At 39.2% G+C, this 17,104-nt stretch overlaps 1 protein-coding gene across 1 annotated transcript in view; it reads right to left on the bottom strand.

The window, feature by feature from the left end:
- Positions 1-343: 343 nt before the first annotated feature.
- Positions 344-17,104, bottom strand: part of LOC124795491 — a 110,824-nt gene continuing 94,063 nt past the window's right edge. Inside the window, exon 5 of the mRNA XM_047259537.1 lies at positions 344-1,765. Within this exon, the coding sequence (XP_047115493.1) occupies positions 1,557-1,765 (209 nt within the window). The 3' untranslated portion in view covers positions 344-1,556. The remainder of the gene's footprint in view (positions 1,766-17,104) is intronic.

Here is a 17,104-nt window from a genome sequence, read left to right as displayed (position 1 = left end):
TTGAACTCGTACATGAAAGAAGTGACTTATACGGCACTTGTTCACTTGATTCTTGAGTATTATTCGTCCATCTGGGATCCCTATCAGGTTGGACTGATAGAGGAGATAGAGAAGATCCAATGAAGAGTGGTGCGTTTCATCATGGGATCGTTTAGCTGGCGAGAGAGTGTTACGGAGATGCTTAACAAACTCCACTGGCAGATATTTCAAGAGAGACGTTGTGCATCACAGAGAGATTTACTATTGAAATTTCAGGAAAGCACTTTTCTGGAGGAGTCAGACAACATATTACTTCCCCCCCCCCCCTCCCTCCCCCCCCCATCCCCCACATACATCTCACGTATTGACCATGTGGAGAAAGTTCGAGAAGTTAGAGCCGATATAGAGGCTTACCAACACTCATTCTTCGCACGCACTATTCGCAAGTGAAACAGGGTTCGAGGGATCGGATAGTGGTACTGAAAGCACCCTCCGCCACATACCATTAGGTGGCTTGTGGAGTATGATGTAGATGTAGATCTGTGACACTATCTCTGGTGGCCATTTGAATTTGTGCACACAATGACCTGACTGACTAACTTCAATGTTAATTAACTTGGAAATGGTGTAACATATTGAAGTTTTTTCTTAACAATGATTTCCCAGCACAACCTGTCCTCTAACACACTTACAAGTTTTCCAGACTGTTTCTGACCAACCTGTATAACACAAGTTATATTATGTGAATAAGTAGCTGCCATATTAAGTGATAGGAAATATTGTGCACGAGTTATAAATGTCTTTTGAAAGGTATTTTTTCTCCTTTGAAGCTGCAGAGCATCACTTGTTCAAGACACAGTGAAGAGTTTTGAATACTGTTTGTAGTGGCTCATAGTCCTCTTTATTAGATAAAGCTCTCTCTTTCTGAGATAAGACACTCTGATTGTAAATGTTTCAAAATGATAGCCCCTGACCTGACGTTAAGGAGAACTGGATTCATAGTGTTAGAACATTTTTAGTCATCTAACATGATTCTTATAATCCTGTAAAATTCTACTTTTACCTTCTTAGCTAAGGCTAATTGATTAGATAGTTTATTGCTGCTATTTGATCATTACTGTTAGATAAATCATTCATTATGGCCACTGCCACTGTAGGAGTATGCATAATAACACAGCTCACAGCACCTGAAGAAGATGACTGAGTAGATTGTCAAAATATAGTATGACGAAAAATGGAACCAACAATGCAGCTGGTCACTCAAGAGTAATAAATGTTCTAAATTGTTCTCTGTTGAGTACAGTTCCTGTGTGCCATTCACATAAAATTAATTGTTCTAACTACACCAAATGCATACTGTGAAGGGAAGAGCTGTTATACACAGCAGTAGGCACTTTACATAAATATGTAATATGGCCGTTTGTAAGAGATAGTGTGGGCAACTTCTCTGCATATAAGACCATGTATTACCCAAAATGTTCATTTCCTTCCACTAACAATGACAACTGTAACTGACCAGGCAATACATTTTTCACTTACAGGCACATTTATTTTCGCTTGGGCAACTAGCAGCAGGTTCAGGGTGTGAGCACAGTATGCGACTCTATCGCAGCAGTTGTCCAGTCGACAGCAGTGGCCACGTGGTGGTAGGTGCACACATACAGAGCTGCCAGATAAGCATGCTCTGTTGCCGGGTCTACTTCTGCCTTGAGGCCCGACTCTTGTGAGGCTGACGGTTGTACTGATGACGAGGGTGATGCCTGCTTTCCAGAGCGCTTCTGCCGACCTGAAAAAGGCAGGATAGAAAACAACTAATGTGAAGCTCAACAGAGATTAGGTCATAGGACGGATACACAGAAATGCAGCCCTGTATTGCTTTTGTCAATTTGTTATACAATAATGGAACAAATGCTTTGCACATATGATGACTTTTCTTGAGACAGAACAATTCAATATCGATTTTGCAAGCATCAGTTATGTGAAATCCAGTTGTTCTTTTCATTACTTTCGATGTAGGTCACTGCATGAAGCTGTGAAGAATTTAGTGTTTGTATTGTGTATCAAAATGAGGGACAAGTTTACTCCTCTTGAATAGCTCTGCAGGCCCCAACAGAGTTAATGTTTACAGCCCATGAACAGACTACTGCCAGCAATATCAAATGCACTCATTGTTGAGTAGTTTCAACAATAGTCTGAATAAAATTACTTGATAATTGAAGTCTGTCACTTGCAACTACAGTGCCGCCGCATCTGCTGCTGCCTACCACTCAGTTACAGGCAACACACAAACATGGTGGATAACTACACAAATGCTGTTAATGTGTAATTTGGAGAAATTTTGGGAATGGCCGTCATGATGTCTGATGGAAACGGGAGATGCTCTGTCAACAGCTAACTTTGAGTGATCAATGACTTAACTGCAGCAGAAGATACATTTTATAATCCTGAATTTAAATTCATGTCCTAACCTAACCACCTCATTATGTGTAATGTATACAAGGAAAGAGTGATCAATAATCTGTGGCAGAACTAAAATAAGTATCACTTTGTTCATGGCATTTAAGGCTAATCTCTATGAGCAAACTCAAGATATAAAAATGTCATAATATGTGTTTCCATAGCCATCTTCTGCAGCAAAATTTCAGTTTCAGCAGTAAAAGAAAACTGTAATTTCTCACTGTCATTGTTTACCTGGAACTATACCCACATTGGCTACAGGGGGTGAACAGTCCTGGTTGGCACTTAAGTTGCTAATTACAGGTTACACAAGCAGATCCCAACCAAAAAAAGAATGACAGGGAGAAAAATAAGAGCACACAAGAAAAGTCAATATGATGACGAGAATGACACACCAAAGGATTAGAAATAAAAAAATTACATTTAAACCAATTAAATGAAAAAAAGGTAAAGTCTTTCGATCAGATGTAGAAAAATATAAAATTTTGCTGCATTTGATGGGATTTGAACCTATGACTTCCATCCGTCAGGTTTATACATTAATCACTATGCTATGTTATTACACTGCAGAAAGTTGTATTTATGAGTCTGGTGACACAGTCGCAACGATTAATTGCAGCCTTAAAAAATTTGGCTTCATTAATGTTGTGTGAAATTTATGTAACGTAAGCCAATCTCTGTGATTATAATAACTATGTATGTGATGCTGAATTGCATCTTGAGTGGAAGGATCAAGTAGTGTTTGGTTAGTGCTGTGTATGAAATGTGTGAATTTGATTAGCACAACCAAACATATCAAGAAAGAGAGCCAGACAAGGAATTGGAAGTGAACTAACTGTTGTGGCTGTTTGGTAATGGTGAACTGTTCGTGTGTGACATTGAGTTCTTTGGTTGGAGGAAACCAGTTACAATGCATGAAGTTTAATCAGACTATAATGCAGGATACTGGCACCAAATCTACGGATCTGGTACTTCATGTTACCATTACTTCTCACCTTGCTGACCAAATACTGGCAATAAAGAATTCTTCCACTACTGTAATCTGAAGTGGCCAACTACTGAATTGGGTGCCACAGTAAAGGTGTGTGTTAGTAACCTCAGCTATGGAGGCAGGTGGAAGTTGTGTTGCTGAGAGTGAAAGCATTATAGATTAGGTCCCAAGCAAGAAGGGACCAAGAAACTGGGTGTGGTCTTAATAAAATAACCGTTCCAGCATTCACTTTAGTTATGTAGAGAAATCACCAAATACCGAGTTACAGGTGGTTGGGTGTAGATTTGAATGCCATTTGCCCCAAATATTAATTGAGTGTATTAACTGTTGCACCATCTCATTCATTTCATTTATATCAATCAGATCATTATTACAGATGAGACCAAATTGATGCCATGTTTGTTGACTGCAGATACACTTTGTTATAATTTCATGCTACCATCTAACATACTAATAATATACTCTTGCAATGTAACATTAGATATATGGTTAGGCTGAAGGCTTCTTCTCAAACACAACTCAGCACAATATCCTCATTGGTAACATACAGCTAGAATCTGGTGTAACATCAAGCATACAGCAAAGAAGTGTGATGAACACTGTAACTGTTCACATTATTCATAAATGAGCAGACAGATACCGTTAGTAGCTCTACAAGATAATTTCCAGAAGGAAGAGGAGATTAGTGTTTAACTTTTGCACAAGCTCGATTAAGGGAAGGATGGAGAAAGAAATCAGTTGTGCCCTTTCACCAGAACCACCCAAGCTTTTGCCTGAAGTGATTTAGGGAACTCATGGAAAACCTAAATCAGGATGGCTGCATGTGGGTTTGATCCGTCGTCCTCCCAAATGTGGGTCCAATGTTCCAACCACTATGTCACCTTGCTTAGTGATATATAATTTCCAGGTTATGCAATTGTATACAGACAATGATCATCATGAACACATTCTGCATTCATCAGCAGAGAGGACCTTGGACAGTAACTCTATGGTCTAAAGCAGTGTATGTCCATGTGCATAGTTTCAGCTTTGGAGAATTGGAATGATAATACTGCATAAATTGCTCTTTTCAGTACTTAACTGACATATTGTTATTGTTGTGCTCTTCAGTCTGAAGACTGGTTTGATATAGCTCTCCATGCTACTCTATGCTGTGCAAGGCTCTTCATCTCCAAATAACTATTGCAACCTACTCCTTTGAATCTTGCTTACTGTATACATGTTTGTCTCCCTCTATGATTTTTACCCTTCACACTTCCCTCTAACACTAAATTGGTGATTCCTTGATGTCTCATAATGTGTCCTATCAACCAATTCCTTCTTTTCTCCCCAGTTCTGTTTAATAACTCCTCATTAGTTAAATGATCTACTCATCTGATCTTCAGCATTCTTCTGTAGCCCCACATTTCAAAAGCTTATGGTCTCTTCTTGTCTAAACTGTTTGTTGTCCATGTTTCACTTCCATACATGGCTACACTCCATACAAATACCTTCAGAAAAGACTTCTTTACACCTAAATCTAGATATGATGTTAACAAATTGCTCTTCTTCAGAAACATGTTTCTTGCCATTGCCAGTCTACATTTTACATCATCTCTACTTCAACCCTCATGAGTTATTTTTCTATCCAAATAGCAAAACTCATCTACTGCTTTAAGTATACTGAGTGGGGTGTCCCATTTCCTAATCTAATTCTCAGCATCACGTGATTTAATTCTACTACATTCCATTATCCTTGTCTTATTTTTGTTGATGCTCATCTCGTATTCTTCTTTCAAGACACTGTCCATTCCATTCAGCTGCTCTTATAGGGTTTTTGCTATCTCTGATAGAATTACAGTTTCACTGGCAAACCTGATCTTTTTTATTTCCTCTCCCTGAACTTTAATTCCTACTCCAAATTTTTCTTTGATTTCCTTTACTGCTTGCTCAGTGTAAGATTGAACAACAGGTTATAACCCTGTCTCACTCCCATCTCAACTGCTGCTTGGAATTTCATGCCCCTTGACTATTATAACTGCTGTCTGGTTTCTGTACCAGATTTAAACAGCCTTTTGCTCCCTGTATTTTACTCAAAGGGAGTATTCCAGTCAACATTGTCAAAAATTCTCTAAGTCTATAAATACCGTAAATGTATGTCTGCCTTTTGTTAACTTATTTTCTAAGAGAAGTTGTAGATTCAATGTTGCCTTGCGTGTTTGCTACATGTCTCTGGAATCCAAACTGATCTTCCTTTTTTTTCCATTCTTCTGTAAAGAATTGGTGTTAGTATTTTGCAGCCATGACTTATAAAACTGGTAGTTCAGTAATATTCACTTCTGTCAACACTGCTTTCTTTGTTATTGGAATTGTTACTTTCTTTTTAAAGTCTGAGATTATTTCATGTCTTTCTCATAAATCTTGCACACAACATGGAATAGTTTTGTCATAGCTGGCTCTCTCAAGGATATCAGTAGTTCTGACGGAATGCCGTCAACCCCTGGGGTCTTGTTCCCTTTATATAATACTGCCTTCAACTTCATCTACCATATATAGACCATCTATATACTTCTTCCACCCTTCAGTTTTCCCTTCCTTGCTTAGTTTTCCATTCTAGCTCTTGATAATCATACAGTTGCTTCTCTTTTTTCCAAACATCTCTTTAATATTCCTGTAGGTGATACCCATCTTTTCCCTAGTTACATGTGACTCTAAATCCTATATTTGTCACATAGCCATTCCTGCTTGGCCATTTTGCACTTACTGTCAGTCTCATTTTTTATACGTTTGTATTCCCTTTTGTCTACTTCATTTGCTGCATTTTTATATTTTTGTCTTTCACCAATTAAATTCAATACATCCTGTGATATCCAACGATTTCTATAAGGCCTTCTCTTTTTACCAGTTGATCCTCTGCTGCCTTCACTGTTTCATCTCTCAAAGCTACCTGTGTGTCGTCTACTGTATCCTTTCCCCTGTTCCAGTCAATCGTTCCCCAATGCTCCCTCTGATACTTGCAGTAACCTCTGGTTCTTTCAACTTATGCTGGTCCCATCTCCCTAATTTCCTATATTTTTGCAGTTTCTTCAGTTTTAATCTACAGTTCATGACCAATCAATTGTGGTCAGAGTCCAAGTTGGCCCATGGAAATGTCTTGCAATCTAAAATCCAATTCCAAAACCTCTGTCTTACCATTATTCGGGTAGTCAGAAACAGTCCGAAAACCTTTTAAGGAGGTTGAAGGATAGATTGTGCTGAGAAATAATTGTTAAGGGGGGAGGAGGGGGGGGGGGGGGTTGAATCAATACATTGTGCCATTCCCGAGTTAATTAGCATTGAAGTTAGTTGACCAGACCACTGTGTGCACAAATTTGAACAGCCTTCCAGATACAGTTATTGTCATTTGTCCTTATAGCACTGATGACAGTGCACGAGACTGCTCAGCCTTTTGCTCAGGTTCAATCCTTACTACTGTCCTGTGTACAATTTTTTTTTATAACTCTCTTGTTTGGTTGTAGGAAACCAAATGAAAAACATATTTGGCAACACTGTCTCTGGTGGGCCACTTGAATATCCATGTGTGGCAGCCTGATTGGCTAGCTTCAATGCTTATCAACTCAGAAATGGTGCAATGTGTCAGATGTTTTTCTTACCTTGTATTTCTCATCATAACCTACCTTGCAAAACCTTAACAGGCTTTTCAGACTATTTATGAACACTCTGTATAATCAGTCTGAAACCTTCCAGTGTTTTCAGGTGTCTTCCACCTGTACAACCTTCTTTCACTACCAGATGGCTTCCTCTTTCGTTCTTTTCCCTCAGTTCACATTCACCTACTCTTTTTCCTTCTCTTCCTTTTCCTGCTATCAAATTCCAGTCCCCCAGCACAATTAAATTTTCTTCTCCATATGTATAATTTCTTTTATGCCATCATACATTTTTTTCACCTGTGTAGCTACTTGGCATATAAACTTATACTACTGTGGTGGGTGTGGGATTTTCTGATCTACCTGCTCAGCTAAGAAATATAACGTTTTCTGCTTGGACCCTTAGAATACCAGTTACGTTTCTCCTGATGATGACATCCTCGTGAGTAGTCTCTGCTGAGGGGTTTGAATGGTGGCCATATTCCCTCCAAAATATTTTACCCAAGAGGATATCCTCAGTTAACCATACGGCAGAGCTACATGCCCTTGGGGAAAATTATGGCTGCAGTTTCCCCTTGCTTTCAGCTGTTCGTAGTATCAACACAACCAGGCTATTTTGGTTGATATTACAAGACCATATCAGTCAATCATCCAGAATGTTTGCCCTGTAACTACTGAAAAGGCTGCTGCCCATCTTCAGCAACTACTTGTTTATCTGGCCTATCAACAGATATCCATCCATTGCGGTTGCACCTATGGTGCTGCTATCTGTGTTGCTGAGGCTCATAATAAATTTGTAGCACAGCAGGAATACCTTTATTTGCTGTTACTTCAATTCCTGGAGTTTTGTCTACTTGCAAATGGCAGATCTGTGAATGTTTCTTCACAGCAATATCATTAGACAGTTGACCCTTAGTTTTGTGATATGCCTTATACATGTATATATGAATTATGTATGGTTTATGCAAGTTGTTTTCGATTAATACATGCTCGCAAGGATCAGAGTGCAACTAAGGGTAGGTGCTTTCTCTCCAGAGCTTATGGGTGTAAAATGAAAAGTGTGTGATGAAAATGCAGTAATTAAAGTATTTTTCAAATATTTTATTTGTTAACATGCTCTTCTTGATTAAACTTATACTTAGTTCAATGAAATTATGGTTTTTCAACCCATAGGAGGAATAAATTTTCTGAAATTCAGCAATATATTCAGTTGCAGGGTTAATAGATTGTGACTGTGATCTTTATTAGTCTCATAATTTACCTCTTGTGCAGTTATGTACTTGTAACACAGGACACGTCACTATACTTACAATCTACACAGTATAGGCATATAATAGTTCACACAGTGAGTACTTGAATATATTGTTCATGACCAAATCACTGAACACTGGCATGAATTCAGCCTATATGACAAATTTCAATCCGGTTTCCGTAAACATCACAGCACAAACACTGCTCTAATTAAAGTAACTGATGACCTGAAATATGCCATCGACAATCGAAAGGCAACAATACTGACGCTACTGGACTTCAGCAAAGCTTTTGACACTGTTAACTTTGACATATTGCTCAGAAAAATGCAACAGCTTAATTTCTCTGATAGTGCAATGAGATGGTTTGAAAGCTACTTAAAAGACAGACAGCAATGTGTTGTCTGCGTAAATGAAAAATCTTCCTGGAAACATGTTTCCTCGGGAGTGCCACAAGGATCAGTCTTAGGACCACTTTTGTTTTCTTTATATGTCAACGATATTTCGTCGGTTCTGTCCTCCTGTAAATATCATTTCTATGCCGACGACCTCCAGCTCTACCTAAGCGTCAGACCTGAAGATGTAAACACTGCAATCGCTCAGATGAATGATGATCTGTCTTCAGTAGTGAGATGGGCGAAAAACCTGGGGCTTAAACTAAATGCAAAAAAGACGCAAGTAATCTTAATAGCCCATCAGAAATTAATAAGTTCAGATTTCCGCGAACGGCTACCTCCTATTCTGCTCGACGGTACTCCAATACCATATCAGAAAACAGTGAAGAACTTGGGTGTAACTTTGGATGAGCATCTCAACTGGGCAGAGAATACAGTCGCAGTGTGCCAAAAGACGTCTGCTTGTCTCTATGCTCTCAAAAAGTTTCGGAACATATTTCCACAGGACTTGAAACGCCAGCTCGTGCAAGCACTCGTTCTACCGAACCTCCACTATTGTGATGTGATTCAACAAGGCATGAGTAGTGAAAACAAAAGACGGCTAGAGCTAACCATGAATGCCTGTGTGCGTTACACCTGCAACATTCGCCGATATGATCATGTTAGTGCTTCATACTCCGAGCTAGGGTGGCTGCGGCCGGACAAATTGCGTGACTACCACACTCTATGTCTACTTCACCGACTCCTCATCGCGCAAGCACCCCAGTACCTTGCTTCAGAGATCAAAAACCTGTCATGTCATCATAATCGAAACACGAGGTCACTCTTATTTGGTATCCTAACTGTGCCCACTCACAAAACAAAAACTTTTGCAAACTCCTTCTCAGTTGCCGCTGTCCGCCTCTGGAACAAACTGCTCCTTACCTTGCGCAAAATTCGATCTCCTGCTGCTTTTAAGAAGAAGTTGAAGCATTTCCTACTATCATCCTCACAAAGTTCTCCACAAAATTAATGTACAAGGACAATCCCCTCATCTGTCAAATAGCAAAGCTAGCGTCTCCTATCTCGCTCCTGAGATGCCTTCCTCTTCATCTTTCTCTATTAGCCACGCAATCTTCTTTTCCTTTATATTTCCTTAATTATGTTTCATCATGTCTCTATTCTTCTCCTCCCTTCACCATGAGTCTCCCTCATACTCCCTGCTGCCGGCACTCCTATCTAAAATCTGTCTCTTCAATAATGTCTAATTATAACAGTACTTGTGACCTAAGAATATAAACTCTATATGTATGTATATTTCCAGGTGTACCTTTCAAATTGTTTATTTCACTTTTTGTACTAGATGTAGTTTAACATGCCTACTAAAACATATGAATGTAAAATAAGTAGAATGCCTGGTTAGATGTAAGAGAGGGCCTGATGGCCCTAATCTTGCCAGGTTAAATAAATCAATAAATAAATAAATAAATAAATAAATAAATAAATAAATGTAGGTCATTGCATGAAGCCACGATGAATTTAGTGTTTGTAATGTTGATTAAAATAGCTATTTTTTTGCTGTAAATTATTTCTAAACAAACCAAATTTTCAAGTTGAAAATACTGGCTTGCCCATCTCATACAGAGGCATATAGGCAGTCATTTTTCCCTCGTTCTGTTTGGGAGTGGAACAGGGAGAGATGTTAGTTGTGGTACCAGGTACCCTCCACCATGCACCGTATGGTGGATTGCGGAGTATGTATGTAGATGTAGATGTAGACTTCTGAGGGCTCCATATTCGCTGCATCTCTGATGTTGTTGTTGTGGTCTTCAGTCCTGAGACTGGTTTGATCCAGCTCTCCATGCTACTCTATCCTGTGCAAGCTTCTTCATCTCCCAGTACCTACTGCAACCTACATCCTTCTGAATCTGTTTAGTGTATTCATCTCTTGGTCTCCCTCTACAATTTTTACCCTCCACGCTGCCCTCCAATGCTAAATTGTGATCCCTTGATGCCTCAGAACATGTCCTACCAACCAATCCCTTCTTCTAGTTAAGTTGTGCCACAAACTTCTCTTCTCCCCAATCCTATTCAATACCTCCTCATTAGTTATATGATCTACCCATCTAATCTTCAGCATTCTTCTGTAGCACCACATTTCAAAATCTTCTATTCTCTTCTTGTCCAAACTAGTTATCGTCCATATTTCACTTCCATACATGGCTACGCTCCATACAAATACTTTGGGAAACGACTTCCTGACACTTAAATCAATATTCGATGTTAATAAATTTCTCTTCTTCAGAAACACTTTCCTTGCCATTGCCAGTCTACATTGTATATCCTCTCTACTTCGACCATCATCAGTTATTTTGCTCCCCAAATAGCAAAACTCCTTTACTACTGTAAGTGTCTCATTTCCTAATCTAATTCCCTCAGCATCACCCAATGTAATTCGACTACATTCCATTATCCTCGTTCTGCTTTTGTTGATGTTCATCTTATGTCCTCCTTTCAAGACACTGTCCATTCCGTTCAACTGCTCTTCCAAGTCCTTTGCTGTCTCTGACAGAATTACAATGTCATCGGTAAACCTCAAAGTTTTTATTTCTTCTCCATGGATTTTAATACCTACTCTGAATTTTTCTTTTGTTTCCTTCACTGCTTGCTCAATATACAGATTGAATAACATCGGGGATAGGCTACAACCCTGTCTCACTCCCTTCCCAACCACTGCTTCCCTTTTGTGCCTCTCAACTCTTATAACTGCCATCTGGTTTCTGTACAAATTGTAAATAGCCTTTCGCTCCCTGTATTTTACCCCTGCCACCTTCAGAATTTGAAAGAGAGTATTCCAGTCAACATTGGCAAAAGCTTTCTCTAAGTCTACAAATGCTAGAAACGTAGGTTTGCTTTTCCGTAATCTAGCTTCTAAGACAAGTCGTAGGGTCAGTATTGCCTCACGTGTTCCAATATTTCTACGGAATCCAAACTGATCTTCCCCGTGGTCAGCTTCTACCAGATTTTCCATTTGTCTGTAGAGAATACGCGTTAGTATTTTGCATCCGTGACTTATTAAACTGATTGTTCGGTAATTTTCACATCTGTCAGCACCTGCTTTCTTTGGGATCGGAATTATTATATTCTTCTTGAAGTCTGAGGGTATTTCACCTGTCTCATACATCTTGCTCGCCAGATGGTAGAGTTTTATCAGGACTGGCTCTGCCAAGGCCGTCAGTAGTTCTAATGGAATGTTGTCTACTCCCGGGGCCTTGTTTCGACTTAGGTCTTTCAGTGCTCTGTCAAACTCTTCACGCAGTATCGTATCTCCCATTTCATCTTCATATACTCCCTCCACCTTTCTGCTTTCCCTTCTTTGCTTAGAACTGGGTTTCCATCTGAGCTCTTGATATTCATACAAGTGGTTCTCTTTTCTCCAAAGGTCTCGTTAATTTTACTGTAGGCGTATCTATCTTACCCCTAGTGAGATAACCCTCTACATCCTTACATTTGTCCTGTAGCCATCCCTGCTTAGCCATTTTGCACTTCCTGTCGATTTCATTTTTGAGACGTTTGTATTCCTTTTTGCCTGCTTCATTTACTGTATTTTTATGTTTTCTCCTTTCATCAATTAAATTCAGTATTTCTTCTGTTACCCAAGGATTTCTACTAGCCCTTGTCTATTTACCTACTAGGTCCTCTGCTGCCTTCACTACTTCATCTCTCAAAGCTACCCATTCTTCTTCTACTGTATTTCATTCACCCATTCCTGTCAATTGTTCCCTTATGCTCTCCCTGAAGCTCTGTACAACCTCTGGTTCTTTCAGTTGATCCAGGTCCCATCTCCTTAAATTCCCACCTCTTTTGCAGTTTCTTCAGTTTTAATCTACAGTTCATAACCAATAATCTGCCCCTGGAAATGTCTTACAATTTAAAACCTGGTTCCTAAATCTCTGTCTTACCATTATGTAATCTATCTGAAACCTGTCAGTATCTCCAGGCTTCTTCCATGTATACAACCTTCTTTTATGATTCTTGAACCCAGTGTTAGCTATGACTAAGTTGTGCTCTGTGCAAAATTCTATCAGGCGGCTTCCTCTTTCATTTCTTAGCCCCAATCCATATTCACCTACTACGTTTCCTTCTCTCCCTTTTCCTACTACCGAATTCCAGTCACCCATGACTATTAAATTTTCGTCTCCCTTCACTATCTGAATAATTTCTTTTATTTCATCATACACTTCTTTAATTTCTTCGTCATCTGCAGAGCTAGTTGGCATATAAACTTGTACTACTGTAGTAGGCATGGGCTTCGTGTCTATCTTGGCCACAATAATGCGTTCACTATGCTGTTTGTAGTAGCTTACCCACACTCCTATTTTTTTATTCATTATTGAACCGACTCCTGCATTACCCCTATTTGATTTTGTATTTATAACCCTGTATTCACCTGACCAGAAGTCTTGTTCCTCCTGCCACTGAACTTCGCTAATTCCCACTATATCTAACTTTAACCTATCCATTTCCCTTTTTAAATTTTCTAACCTACCCGCCCGATTAAGGGATCTGACATTCCACGCTCCGATCCGTAGAACGCCAGTTTTCTTTCTCCTGATAACGACGTCCTCTTGAGTAGTCCCATCCCGGAGATCTGAATGGGAGACTATTTTACCTCCGGAATATTTTACCCAAGAGGAGGCCATCATCATTTAATCATACAGTAAAGCACATGCTCCACATTTTCATCATATGTACGTAGCCCAACAGAGCTCTTACTTTTGCATATGCAACCAACTTCCAAGAATTTTGTATGCCAGTCATAAATCTGCTTGTGCAGAGGAGTCTTCTTGCTGAAACAACAGTGGAATGCATGTTGCACTTGAACAATGGATTGACTTCACACAAATTCCAATACACAAAATGATTCCTCTTGTGGTGTAGTCACAGTGTCTTTCTTTTTGAATCACCTGGTACAGTGCAATATGATGTAATACTTGACTGTGTATTATGACAGCTTTGAGCCGCCATTCCAAATGTTTATATGTGTGGCACCACCAAAGTGAGTTGTCCCTAAGCAACTGAAAAAGAGCAGCCTTTATATTCCTATTACTGCTAGTATATGGGTCATGGTACCTAAAAAGCATTCTTTAAAAGATAAAAATTAATTTGATGTTTGTCATGATTTATTTGTGACAGTAGTAGCCACCTAAGCTCTTCAGTCTTTACTGAACATGACTAAGAATATAATACTCCTTGCTAAACTGCTACCTCGTGATCAACTGTGCTGAAGCCCAAGACTGAACTCAAGTTAGCACTTCAACTAGGAACCTTACATACGGCCTTGTAACTAATTCTGAAACTTGTTGGTCACTCACTGTTTCCTAGGAAAACTCTTGTGAAGAAATCTTTGCACTAGAGCTTTATGTATAATAAAAATGAAAGCATTTGCCACATACAGACACATTTTGTTCACATCACAAAATGCAGGGAATACCTGCATGTCGCTTCACTACTGGTAAGAGACAACATTCTGACAGTGTGGAAACTTCCTGATGAGTGTATGCAGCAAGGTATCAGTATCCAACTTATTCATAGTGAAAATCATGAAATTTCCACTAGGAGATGGACCTAACTTAAATGAAACTTTTTTAAGTCATCAGTCTTCTAACTGGTTTGATGCAACCCACCACGAATTCCTCTACTGCACCATCATTTTCATCAGAGAGCAGTATTTGCAACCTATGTTCTCAATTGTTTGCTGATTGTATCACAATCTCTGTCTTCTTCTACAGTTTTTACCCTCTGCAGCACCCTCTAGTACCATGGAAGTTATTCCCTGATGTCTCAACAGAGGTACTGTCATCCTCTCCTTTCTTCTTGTCAGCATTTTCCATGTATTCCTTTCCTCACTGATTCTGCAGAGAAACTCATTATTCCTTACCTTACCAAACTAGTTAATTTTCAACATTGTCCTGTAGCATCACACCTCAAATGCTTATATTCTCTTCTGTTTTGGTTTTTCCATGGTCCATATTTCACCTCTGTACAATGCTGTGCTCTAAAACATTCTCAGAAATTTCTTCCTCAAATTAAGACCTGTATTTGGTACTAGCAGACTTGTCTTGGTCAAGAATACCCTTTTTTCCAGTGCTAGTCTGCTTTTTATGTCCTCCTTGCTCCATCTGTCATGGGTTATTTTGCTGCCTAGGTAGCAGAATTTGTTAACTTCATTATGTACTTTGTGATCGTCAATTATGATATTAAGTTTCTCGCTGTTCCCATTCCTGTTACCTCTCATTATTTTTGTATTTTTCTAACTCATTGATCCATATTCTGTGCTCATTAGACTGGTTGTTCCACTTAACAGGTCCTGTAATTCACTGAGGATAGCAATGTCATCAGCGAATCATGACACTGGTATCCTTCCATCTTGAATTTTGATCCCACTCCTGAATCTTTCTTTCATTTCTGTCATTTCTTCTTTGACGTATAAATTCAACAGCAGGGGCAAATTTTTAATTTGTGTGCTTCTTTCTTGGTCTCCCACTGTTATTGTTCCTGCTTGGTTATTGTATATTCATTCATTCATTCATTTCATTGTTGCCCTTATGGACAGTGTTTGAACTCGAAAATCACATGATGACACAATTTTCACTTCTTTCCTTTCTTCCTCTCCTCTTCCCAAAATCTCTTCATCCTTTGGCTGTGCTCCTGTTTCCTTTGCTCTGTCCATAATGTTCCTTTCTTCTTTCTCTCCTTTACAATAAATTTTGCACTCCTAACTTTGTTTCTGAAGTATTTCCTGTCTCCTATCATTTGCCTGTTGATCCCTATCTGCCTTAAGTCTTCGTCTATTTCATGATACCAATTTGTTTTCTTGCTTGAGCTGTTTACTACATCAAAAATTTTCTTTGTAAGTAGGTTGTTGTCCATTCTCTGTATGTGCCCATAGAAAGTTAATCTGCGTTTTCTGATCGCGTCTGTTAGTCTGTCAGTGTGCTGGTACAGCTCTTTGGTAGGTCGCTTCATCCATATGCCATCTCTGTGAATTGGTCCAAATATTTTTCTGAGAATTTTGCGTTCTATTTTTTCTGTGTCTATGATGCCTGATGCTCCAACTGTGGTTGTTTCTGACGCGTACAATGCTTCTGGTAATACAACTGTTTTGTAGTGCCTAAGTTTGGCCTGCCTCGATATGCTTTTCTTATTATAATGTGACCATGTGAGTTTGTATGCCTTCTGGAGTTTCTTCGTTCGTTCCATGTTAGCCGCCTTGTTTGATCCTCCCATTTGTATGTACTCCCCTAAATACTTAAATTTTTCGACTCTTTCTACGGATCCATATACCGTATTCATGGTGTGTACATTGTTGGTCTGTCGTTCCATATATTGTGTCTTCTCGTAAGATACCTGCAGACCTGTTTTGGCAGCTATTTCATGCAAGCATTCCAGTGCTTCCTTTGCCTCCTGTGTATTATTGCTGAGTATGGCTATATCATCTGCAAATGCCAGACATTTTATGATTGTTTTGGTTTCACGTGTTCTTCCCAGCTGTATTCCTTTAACTTGTTCCTCCCACTGCTTGATAATTTTGTCTAACACCATGTTGAACAGGATTGGTGAGAGCCCGTCTCCTTGTCGGACACCTGTGTGTATGTGGAAGGGTTCCGAAATTTCTCCCATGAACTTAATCTTGGAGGTAGTGTCTGTAAGCGTCTGTTGTATAAGTGCCCTGGTTTTTCTGTCGATACCATATTCTTCCAGTACGTCAAAGAGTGTCTGTCTGTCTATGGAATCATATGCTTTTTTAAAGTCCACAAAGGTAACTACAGTGTTTCTTGCCTGTCTGACTTTCAAAAGTGTTCTCAAGTTCCAGATCTGTTCGATGCATGATCTCCCTTTTCTGAAGCCTGCCTGGTATTCCCCAATTTGCAGATCTGCTTGTGGTTCTAGTCTGTTTAATAGCACCTTAGAGAAAATTTTGTATGTAATTGGTACTAGCGAAATGCCTCTGTAATTGTTTGGATCTGACTTATCACCCTTTTTATGTAACGGATGGATCAATGCACATTTCCATTCCTCTGGCACTTTCTCTGTGATCCAAATTTCGGAGATAATCTTATGGATTTTTTTGGTGATGTTTTCATCTTGGAGTTTCCAGATCTCGGCGATAATACCATCTTCTCCGGCAGCTCTGTTATTTTTAATTTGTTTTATGATTTCCTCTATCTCTTCTATTGTGGGTGGATCAGAATCGGCATTAGATGTGGTCTTTTGGAATGTTAATTTTCCTGTAGGTTTTTTGCAATTAAGAAGTTTATCAAAGTAATGTTTGAGAATTTTACAGTTTTCTTTTGTGTTTGTTTCCAGGGATCCATCTGTTCTTCGGAAGCAGAGGCTAGGGGGTTGATAGCCCTTAATATTTTC

This window comes from Schistocerca piceifrons, chromosome 4 (assembly GCF_021461385.2).
Source record: "Schistocerca piceifrons isolate TAMUIC-IGC-003096 chromosome 4, iqSchPice1.1, whole genome shotgun sequence".
NCBI classification, from domain to species: Eukaryota; Metazoa; Arthropoda; class Insecta; order Orthoptera; family Acrididae; genus Schistocerca; species Schistocerca piceifrons.
The sequence above is the reverse complement of the archived record's forward strand: the minus strand, read 5'-3'. Positions and strand labels throughout refer to the sequence as shown.